The 11,698-nt window shown below is 41.3% G+C and overlaps 1 protein-coding gene and 1 pseudogene across 1 annotated transcript; one reads left to right on the forward strand and one right to left on the reverse strand.

Moving 5' to 3' along the window:
• Window positions 1-8,910: 8,910 nt before the first annotated feature.
• Window positions 8,911-9,610, reverse strand: LOC106747350 (annotated as a pseudogene).
• A 1,009-nt stretch (window positions 9,611-10,619) lies between these two features.
• Window positions 10,620-10,970, forward strand: LOC106747351 (histone-lysine N-methyltransferase SETMAR-like; the record flags this gene model as incomplete). The annotated part of the gene is made up of 1 exon (XM_014624783.1): window positions 10,620-10,970. A coding segment is annotated over one exon (351 nt), but the record flags the coding sequence as incomplete, so codon positions are not given.
• Window positions 10,971-11,698: the final 728 nt, after the last annotated feature.

An 11,698-nucleotide genomic window follows, 5' to 3' on the forward strand; every position in this document is an offset into this window, starting at 1 on the left:
AAAAACTTATGCATACACTTGGTATATACAGGGTGTTCAACGATCAGCATAATTTTTTAGACACTTCCGATAGTGTAAAGAAAAGGTTGTAAGGTGAACATTTATCTATCTTATGCATGTTACAATACGCAGTAAAAAAAATTGAAAAAAACATTTTTATTTTTCATAAAAAGGTCAAGGACACTTTACATTTTTTAAATGGCATCATGTTATTTTTTTCCGTAATATTGTAGAGGAATTCAAGAAGAATTCAACGCACTATAAGAAATGTCACTTTTATTTAGATTTAACATGAAATTTGCAACATTATTTTAAATAACAATATTTATAAGTTTTGATTATCTGAATTCTCAATATAAACATTGAAAGTTATAAGGATAACTTTCGTATTATAAACACATAACATCCATCATTAGGAATATCAGTAGGCTCCTTCCAGAGCCTTCTTCCTAAGTGGATAGTAATCGTTGTTTAATAGCATTAATGAATAATTATTCTATTTAATTCGGAAAGAGTTGGTATGTTATTGATATTTGGTGAATGTAGGAGAAATTCTCGTGCAGTTGCAGTCTTGTATAGGCAGAGATATCCAAATAGAAATCATTCATCAAAGAAGACTTTTAGAAACATTGAACAGTAGTTGCGGATACCTGGAAAATTTCCATGGATGCTATAATGTGTGTTTATAATGCGAAATTTGTCCCTAGATAACTTTCAGTGTTTATATTGAGATTTCATATAGTCAGAGCTTATAAGCACGGTTATTTAAAATAATGCTGCAAATTTCACATTAAATCTAAGTAAAAGCGACATTTCTTATAGTGCGTTAAATTCCTTTTGAAGTTCTCTGCAATATTATTGGAAAAATAGCATAATGTCATTTAAAAAATTCATGGTGTCCTAGACAATTTTATAGAAAGTTTTTTCAAATTTTTTTATTACGTGTTGTAGCACGCATGAGATAGATAAATGTTCACTTTACCATCTTTTCTTTATATTACCGGAAGTGTCTAAAAATTATGCGGACCGTTACGCTGAACATCCTATATACGAGGTCTGTTCAAAAAGTATCGCGAATTTTGAATTTCCGCGGGTTACGTATATTCGATTTTCGATTTTTTTGTGGCGTTATGTTGGTACTCATGTCCCTCACTTATGACGACAAGTTCAGCCATTTTGAATATTCAGTTTATCTTTGACAGCTGTTTTGCTTGGACGTGTTTTGGCTCGTCTTCGACTTTTGCTTATTCCAAAAAATGGATCAAAGAATCTGTATTAAATTTTGTGTGAAAAACAAAATTAAGTGCGCGGATGCATTCCGAATGTTGACTGTGGCATATGGTGAAGCTACCTTGGACCGGAGCAACGTTTATCGGTGGTACAAAATGTTCTCAGAGGGCCGAGAAGATGTGAACGACGAAGAGCGTGCCGGACGCCCGAGCACATTAACAACAGACGAAAACATTGATGAAGTGAAAAAAATAGTATTGGCTAATCGTCGAATCACCGTTAGAGAAGTTGCTGAGGACCTAAACGATTGGCTCGTGCCATTCGATTTTTACTAATGATTTGGGCATGAGACGGGTCGCCGCGAGATTCGTACCAACGCCCTTGCTTACACATCGTTGCTTGTGCGCGAATTTTTGGCCAAAAATAACACACTAATGATGCCGTAGCCACCGTATTCCCCAGACCTGGCCCCCTGTGACTTTTTCTTGTTCCCGAAACTGAAGAGGCACATGAAAGAAAGACGCTACGCTACGATTGAGGAGATAAAGACGGCACCGAAGGAGGAGCAGAACAAGATCACAAAAAATGATTTTTTGAAGTGCTTCGAGGATTGGAAAAAACGTTGGCACAAGTGTATAATATCTAATGTGGATTACTTTGAAGGAGACAAAATAGATATTCATGAATAAATAAATAATTTTTGAAAAAACACAAAATTCGCGATACTTTTTGAACAGATCTCGTATATATAATATATATAATATGCACTCTTATTTGGAAAAACCTAACATACATAATCTAATCTAAACTGTATCCTTATGATATTGACATGTGTTGCTAGGAAATGTATCAGGAATCTGTTAACAACGTATATTATTACAGTAATATAGATTGAGTTAGGACATTTAAATATCTTCCTATTTTAGAAAAACGTGTTAAATACAATTTTTGTTCAATGAGGACACATTAAGATATTATGATATCTGGAATATAATATTTCGAACAGTATTCATTTTTCGATCTCATCTTAATACGCAGATGTATTGTTGATCTTAGGTGGTGTTGCCAAGATCAGAACAATGTCATCTTGAATTTTTTTAATGGAACACCCTATTTTTATTACATATTCTTATAGCTCATATTACATTACCTCGAGAGCTTTTCAAAACACTAACAAAATATTTTTGCATTAAGTACTTTTCAAGTTATTAGGTGCACAATTTAATTCTCGGCCTTTTTTACTGAACTTGGATATTAATTTATAAAAGATCGAATACCTAATCCTCGAAGTAATCTCCTTCGCTTTCTACATATTTGCGCCATCTTTCGGGGAGCTATCGAATTCCACTTCGAAGAAGATGATTGTTTTGAGTTGATAAACTCAATATTTTTATCGACATTCTCGACAGAAGCGGATATCAGCCATGAGGTGTTGCAGGGATCTGAAGAGGTGATAATCTGAATGGGCGAAGTCTGGAGAATACACCAGTTGCGATAAAATCTCCCAACTCAAGTCGGTGATCGTTTCTAAAGTCATTTTTGCTTTGTGACCGCGCGTTATCCTGAAGCAAGATAATCTTCCTTCTTCCCTTGCCAGTATAAGGCCTTTTTTCCTCCAGTGCGTCACTAACATGAATCAGTTGCTGATGATAACGGGCAGCAGTGATTGTTTCACCACGTTGGAGCAACTCAGTGTGTGACACCCCGCTGATCCCACTATATACACAGCAATATCTTTTTGCCGTGATCATTCGGTCTTGCGGTACTGTTCGAAGTTTCACCTGGATAAACCCACGATTTTCACTTTTTTGGATTATCGTAGAGTTCTATTTTTTGTCGCAGGTCATAATCTTGTGTAGAAAATTCTTCTTCTTGAATCTGGAGTGCAACGATACAGCAATATCATAGCGTCTACTTTTGTTCTCAGCTGTGCGTCCGTGGGGAACCCAACGGCCCTGCTTTTGAATCCTTTCTAGCTTATGTAGATGCTTACAAATGGCTTGTGTTACTCCGAATTCCTTTGCGAGCTCTGACTGTATGCGACAAGAATTTTTTTCCAAAGGTTGTTCTAGTTGCTCATCCCCGACTTTCTTTGGCAGTTCTTCATCATAAAGGTCGAAATTTCCACTCTTAAACTGCTGGAACCACTTTTTACAGGTACTTAGGAAACAATATCCTCTTTCAAAGCGGCAACAAATCATTTCCTAAACTTCAGCGGCATATTGTTCAATTAAAAGACAAAGAGGAAGCAGTGTCTCAGTGTTGCTTCTCAGACGACATTGCTTTCACCGCTGCTTTTCTAGGTTAGGTTAATACAACTGTTAATTATTACAGTGCGTTTTAAAATTTACAGATGATGCTTCAATATGAATATACGTCATGAAAGATATATGAATTTGAATAAGTATTCTCATTAATTGAAGTTAGGGGCCGAGAATTAAATTGCACACCTATTATAAAGTTTGAAATTTGCAGTACCGTCGGCATTAATACTACTCAAGACACACAACAAAGAGAGTTCGGAATCAGAAAATACTACAGGAATGATGAATCGTGGGGTCCTTATCTTTGTTGACACACACACACGCACGCACGCACACAGTAGAGAGGTTTTGGAATCAGAAAATACTACGAGAATGACGAATCGTAGGGTCTTTGTACTTACCTTGAGTAATACTAATGCCGACGGTATTGTAACTTTCAAGGCTTATCTCGAAAAATACTTAATGAAAAAAATACTTTCTTATAGTGTTTTGGAAAAAGTCTCAAAAAAGGTTTGTCACCCCAATTCACATTCGCGCGGCAGAGGACCCACCTCAGATAGCTCAGTTTTATTTCGCTAAAAGTGAGTCAAATCCCTCGCTATTCCTCGTGGTAGAGCGTCGTGGTTCTTACACGTTCTTCCTCGATTCCGCGGACACGTCGGGGAGGAGCCGGGAGAGGTAATAATTTAGAGACCGGTTTAACAGTTAAATAACAATACTTTAATTCGATTCATCTCAAACTTCAGACAATTAATCAATTCCACAATTAATAATCGTAACCGAATGTGATATAGAAATAACGATTTTTTAATTAGCCTTTTCCTTTAATTACAGGCAACTAAATTCAATATCACGGGAGATTCCGTAACGCGATCAAAAGAGAGTGATCTCGCGCCTGAGATGTTCTGCGAGATGCTTTATGTGGTGGATCTGAGCCGCTCGACGGCAGCTATAATACGCGCGTCATGTTAACGAAAAACCTCTTTTGCCCGGCGTCGTTACGCGAATCTCGCCAGGTTTTCTGTTGGGCGCCAGCCGGGTCTTTCCCGACAGTATTTATTGCTTCCGGCCGATCACGTACAATCCGCTCTAGCTCTTCGCCAGAAGCAGTTTCCAAATACAACTATACGAATTCCGAATACGGCTCAATATATAATATACAATACAATACCGACAATAACTACGAGGACTGTGCGACCGGCAACTAGAGAAGGCAACCGAGTCACGCGCCCAAGTCTCCGGGAGGCACGGCCCCTGTCGCCCTGCGACGCGGCCTCAAAATCTCGTAAGTCCGTGCGACCCAACCTTCAGGGCGCCACGGACCTCCAACGAGTTGCAATTCCCGATCCTCTTATCGCGCCTATGCCGTCGAGAAGCGACGGCAACTAACTCGGAATTATAACGCAACTCTAATACTTTTCTCCCCATGGCTGTACAATGATTCTCTTTCTCACCCACTTACCGCTCGAAGCTCGCCTCTCCTCAGAACTCGTCCTGATATTTCGGCCGCTTCGCACGCTCGCTATTGAGAGGGACGTCCATTCATCTCGCCGTCGGACCGCACAGTGACGAACAGGGCTCGTCACTTAGCGCAAGAGGCAGCCGCCGCAAGGATCTGTCATGCCGCTCGATGCGGCTTCCGATTGGTCCTGCCGGCTAGATCACGCGTATCAAGGGTGCTCGCGGGGACTTTGCGTCCGATGTTGTTATCTCGACGCTTGTTTATCCGTGTTCTTTCGCAGGACGACTTTCGCAGGTGTTCGGCAACTATTGGGTTCGTAGTAGTTCACCGGGGCGCGGGAACTTGCGTCTTTCTTAGCGCAAGGTGGCCATCCCGTTGTCTGTCGCCAACCGTCCGTCCGGGCGAAGATCTCCCCGTCCTTCCGCGTGTCGCTCTAGACGTTCCTTCCGAACCCTTGCTCTCGTACGTCCTTGGCTCCTCCCGGCAGCTCCGTTCCCTTTCTGTCTCCTCTCATCCGGTGTCCTGGCTCGGGGTTTTCTTATACTAAAAAAAAAATATAGTAGCCGCGGGTCATGTCTCATGCACTAACGGTGCACTAACAGTCTAAATTAATGAATTCGGTCGCCTTCTCTCATGAGAAGGCTTGAGTTTCCGGCTCAGCCTCGGCCAGGCTACGGCCTGAGTGACGAGCAAAAATTTGCATCGTCACAGGTTATAATGATAAGCAATAAAATCTAGGGGGTTCCGTTAAAAAAATTCAATGTCACCTTGTTCTGACCTTGGCGACGCCACCCAAGGTCAAATGGATAATATCAGTAAATGGATGTTTTTATGTCTTACAACTTTTGTTTGAAACACTTTTTATAAAACATATTTTCCTCGTTAGGGGTACCGATCTTTTTTCCCCATCCTATATACTACATGGGCTGAAAAGTCCCGGGATTTTTCAGTAGGTGGCGCCACTAGAAAATGAACATGATTTATTTCGAGAGGTTTATCTGTCACTAGTTTATGTGTGAAGTTTCATGACATTTCGTTCATTCGTTTACAAGCTACAGTCGTTTAAGTGTTGCTACTTTCGCCTTCGTAAAAAAAATGGAAAAACAGGAATATCGCATATTGATCAAACATTGTTTTTTGATGGGAAAAACTCTTGAACATTCAATGAAATGGTTGAAGAAATGTTATCCCACCTGCTCCTTCGAGAACAACAGTTTATCGATGGTTTAGTGAATTTAAAATGGGTCGTACAAGCACCGAAGACGCACCTCGCTCTGGAAGACCAAAAAAGGCTACGAATGCGGAAATCGTAAAGCAAGTGCATCGAATCGTTTTGAGTGATCGTAAAGTGAAGTTGCGCGAGTTAGCTGAGGCCATTGGTATCTCAAAAGAACGGGTGGGATACATCTTGCACGATGTTTTGGATATGAAAAAGCTATCTGCGCGATAGGTGCCGCGTTTGCTGACCGTCGACCAAAAACAGCAGCGCGTTGATGATTCAACGGCCGGTTTGGCGTTGTTCCAGCGTAATTGAACGGACTTTTTTCAACGTTTTGTGACGATGGATGTAACGTGGATCCATTACCATACGCCTGAGTCCAATAGGCAGTCTGCAGAGTGGCTGAAAAGCCACGAAAGCCGACCAAAACGGCCAAAAGACCAACGCTCGGCCGGGAAGGTTTTGGCCTCCGTTTTTTGGAATGCGCATGACATAATCTTCATCGATTACCTGCAGAAGGGAAGAACAGTTACGGGAGAGTATTATGCAGCGTTATTGGACAAACTGAACGACGGAATAAAGAAAAAACGACCCCATATGGCGAAGAAAACAGTTCTGTACCATTACGATAACGCACCATCACACACGTCCTTGAAAGCGATGGCCAAATTGGACCAATTACTATTCGAATTGGTTGCTCACCCGCCGTATTCTCCAGATTTGGCCCCCAGCGACTATTATCTGTTCCCAAACCTCAAGCGGTGGCTCCAGGGAAAGAGATTCACATCGAATGAGGAAGTCATCGCGGAAACCGAGGCGTATTTCGAAGGCTTGGACATTTCGTACTACAGAAAGAGCATCGAAATGTTGGAAAATCGCTATACCAAGTGTATCGCACTCGAAGGCAACTATGTTGAGGAATAAATATAACTTTGCCCAAAAAACGCTTGTTTTCATTAAAAATCCCGGGACTTTTCAGCCTATGTAGTATATACGGGGGCAGTCTGATAAGTAGTAGGATTTACGCATAGTGGCGTCAATGCAGCGAAACCGGTTTTACCATCATATAGGCCCAACGCTTTCTCTTTCTTTTCAACGTAACTCTTTCAAACAACGCCTATAAAAATTTCAGCCTTATCTGTCCATTAGTTTTTTTTTGACAGCCGATTAAAGTAAACGCCTCAGCCATTGTCGTCAATATGGAAAAAGAGTAATATCGTTCGGTGATTCGTTTTCTTTATTTGAATGAGGAAATGTGTGAAGAAGTCCAAGAATAATTGGAAGCCGTTTACGGGGATGTTGCTCCTTCGAGATGTACTGTTTTTAGATGGTACGCCGAGCTTCGTCGTGGTCGCACATCTGTCTTTGATGATGACCGCCCCGGGCGGCCAAAAGAGGTTACTACCGATGATTTTGTCGAAAAAGTGTACGATATCATATTGGCCAACCTCGGGTGAAGGTGCGTGAGATAATAGACATGGTAAAGATCTCGAAAGAACGCACAGGACATATCATACATGATATGTTGCTCACCATGAACCGAAAACGAAATCGGGTAGTCATATCGAAAATACATTTGGAGCTGTTTCAACGCAATCAGGCGGAGTTTTTGCGCCGTTTTGTGACTGTAAATGAAACGTGGGTTTATCACTATACACCAGAGACTAAGCAGCAGTCTACACAGTGGACTTTATCTGGCAAAAGAACTCCGAAGAAGGCATAAACGGCCTCAACGGCCGGAAAAGTCATGGCTACGGTATTCTGGGATTCCCGTGGTGTAATCCTCATCGATTATTTGGGCAAGGGAAGATCTATCACGGGACAATACTACAGTGATCTGTTGGGACGATTTGACGTTGAACTGAAAAAGATACAGCCTCATTTTGCAAAGAAGAAAGTTTTGTTCCATCACGACAAGTCACCAGCGCATGCATCCGCAATCGTTACAGCTAAATTGGTCGAACTGAGATACGAACTGCTGACCCATCCGCCGTATTCTCCAGATTTGACCCCCAGTGATTTTTTCCTATTTCCCAACATGAAAAAGTGGCTCTAAGGGAAGAAATTCACGTCGAATTCGGAGGTTATCACTGAGGTAGATGCCTATTTTGCAGAGTTTGAACAATCATACTTTTTAGAGGGCATTAAAAATTACAGCACCGTTGGAAGAATTGTATAGAAGTGAAAGGAGATAATGTTGAAAAATAAATCGAAATTTTTCCAAAATATTGCGTTTTCATTTCAAATTCTACTACGAGGGTGGATCAAATATGAACGAGCCTTTTGCAAAAAACAATATATTAGGTGAAGTAAAAGTTCTGAGGGTTTTCTCGCTTTATTTCGACGATGAAATTAACATAGTTAGGATTATCCGATTTCGATCAAATATGCGCCGTTTTGTTGGATAACTTTTGTCCATTTTGAAGGCAATTTCATAATTCCGCGATTGAAGAAGTCCTCGTACCTATTGGTAAAAAACTTGACCAGCTCATTTTCACAAGCCTCTCTTGAGGCCAGTTTTGTACCATCAAGAAAATTTTGCAAATGCTTGAAAAGGTGATAATCGCTTGGTGCCAAGTCTAGACTATACGGTGGATGCAATAGAACCTCCCATCCAAGCTCTCGGAGCTTCTGGCGCGTCGTTGTGTGCGGCCTGGCGTTGTCTTGATGGAACACAACACTCTTCCTATTAGCCAATTCTGGCCGCTTCTGGTCGATCGCCTGCTTCAATCTGGTCAGTAGTTGACAATAGAGATCCGAATTGAATGTTTGGCCCGATGGAAGCAGCTCACATAGTGGATGATTCCTTTCCAATCCCACCAAACACACAGCAAACTCTTCTTGGCCGTTAATCCGGGCTTGGCGATCGTTTGGGCCGGCTCAACGCGATTGGACCACGATCTTTTTCGGCTGTTGTTCTCGTATGTGACCCATTTTTCATCACCAGTTACAATTCGCTTCAAAAATGGGTCAATTTCGTTACGTTTCAGCAAAGAATCGCAGGCATCAATTCGGTCCAAAAGGTTCTTTTGCGTCAATTCGTGTGGCACCCATACATCGAGCTTCTTCTTGAGACCAGCCTTATTCAAATGGTTCCAAACGGTTTTCTGGCTAATTTTCAGTTACTGGGCAATGGAATAAGTGCTCACATGCCGGTCCGACTCGACGATTTCCATGATTTTATAGACATTTTCGACGATTGGCCTACCAGAGCGTGCCTCATCTTCGACGTTCATATTACCAGAACGGAATAGTTGGAACCCCGCTTTGCTATTGCATTCGATATTGTATTGGGTCCATAAACAGCACAAATTTTTTTGGCCGCCTGCTCCGCCTTTTCACCTTGGTCGTAGTGGTACTGAAGAATGTATCGAATTTTCTCTTTTTTTACCTCCATTTTGGAACGCTGTAACACACAACTGCTTTGACCGAACACAAAACTGTGACAGAACTTTTTTTGAAGCGTAATGTCACCTTTAAATCGACGTATAGTATGACCCGATGCGATGTATACATCGTGAGATATGGTTTACTAAAGACATCTAGCGGAAAACGCTCAGAACTTTTTACTTCATCTAATATTAGGTTGGGGAAAAAGAAATCCATTATGTTTTCAGTAGATGGCTGTAGTGATTGATATCTCGTAAAGTATCGATCAAACAATTTCAGATTTATGCTTGTCGGAAAGGTGAAATTTCGCACTAAAAAAATTCTTTTGTTGTTTTTTGTTTGGTCCATTCAGTTGTGAGTTACAGGGTGTTAAAAATGGAAGTCAACAAAGAGAAAATCGGTACATTTTACAGTTTTTCTTTGATAAAGGCGAAAATGTAAGCCAGGCGGCTGTAATTGTGAATGGTGTTTATAGTGCCGATACTGTAACAACCAATTACGTGCAATTTTGGTTTCGTCGATTCCGTTCAGGTATTTTTGATGTTAAAGATGCACAAGTAGGCCCGTCGTCGAAAATGTCGATAAAATCACAGAAATAATCGACCGGCATGTTAGCAGTCGTAGCATCACCCAGGAGCTAAAGATCAACCATAAAACAGTTTTAAACCATTTGCACAAAGCTGGATTAAAAAAAAAGCTCAATGTTTGTGTGCCCCACCAATTAAAACAAAGAAACATGATGGATCGAATTTCCATCTGAGAAGCCTTGGGCAAACGGAATGAAATCGACCCATTTCTTAAACGGATGGTGACTGGGGATGAGAAATGGGTCACATACGACAACATTGTGCGAAAACGATCGTAGTCAAAGCGCGGTGAAGCAGCTCAAACGTTGGCCAAACCAGAACTAACGGCCAGGTAAGTTCTGCTGTGCATTTGGTGGGACTGGAAAGGAATCATTTATTATGAGTTGCTTCCATATGGCCAAACACTAAATTCGGATCTCTACTGTCAACAACTGGACCGTTTGAAGCTAGCGATTGACCAGAAACGGCCAGAATTGGCCAACAGGAGAAGTGTTGTGTTCCATCAGGACAACGCCAGGCCACACATGTCTCTAGTGACTCGCCAGAATCTCTGGGAGCTTGGTTGGGAAGTTTTGATGCATCCACCATATAGTCCGGCACCAAGCGATTACCATGTTTTTCTTGCATTGCAAAACTTCCTTAGTGATAAGAAATTGGCATCAAGAGAAGATTGTGAAAATCGATTACTAGAGTTTTTCGCCAATAAGGACCAAGACTTCTGTGAAAGAGGCATTATGAAGCTACTTTTAAAATGGCAAAAAATTATAAAACAAAACGGTGCATATTTAACCCAAATCAGACAATCCGAAACATGTTAAATAAAGTCTTTAAGTTCACGTAAAAATAATGGATTTCTTTTTCCCCAACTTAATATTTTTCAAAATCAATTAAAATTTACATTTTTTAAAATTTTTCTACATAGTCTCCTGTCTTATCTATACACTTCCTCCAACGATCTGGTAATATTTTAATCCCGGTATCATAAAAAGTTCGTGGACGTGTATGAAACTAATTGCACACGAACTGCTGCATCTTCTCGTTCGTTGTGAAGCGTTGTCCACCAAGGGCTTCCTTAAGTGGTCTAAACATATGGAAGTCGCATGGTGACAGGTCAGAGCTGTAGGGTGGATGTTCTAGGACGCCCAGTGCATATCAGTCAATTTTTGTTGTTACTGCTGCGGTGTGGGGTCTGGCGTTGTCATGGAGAAGCAACATACTTCTGATCGGAAAAAGGCCGCGCCTTTTTGACCGATAGGCAGCTCGAACTGAAGTTCCTGAGAGATTTCAAGAATAGTTAAGTATCGATCGCCTTCGATGAGTTCTCGAACAGCCTCGGTGTTCTGCGCTGTGATGCTGGTGCGGGAACGGCGGCAATGTTTTCAACACGCTCCCATTCTTTCTTAAATTCGTTACACCACTGTTTCACCCAAGCCCATGAAAGGGTTCTTTCCCCGAACTGTGGAAGTGAACGGCGCCGAATTTCAGCAGCATTTATATTTTCGTTGACGAGAAACTTAATAATAACACGTTGTGCAACTGCGGGATG

This window comes from Dinoponera quadriceps, unplaced genomic scaffold, assembly GCF_001313825.1.
Source record: "Dinoponera quadriceps isolate SergipeBrazil2010 unplaced genomic scaffold, ASM131382v1 scaffold2396, whole genome shotgun sequence".
In the NCBI taxonomy this organism is placed as follows: Eukaryota; Metazoa; Arthropoda; class Insecta; order Hymenoptera; family Formicidae; genus Dinoponera; species Dinoponera quadriceps.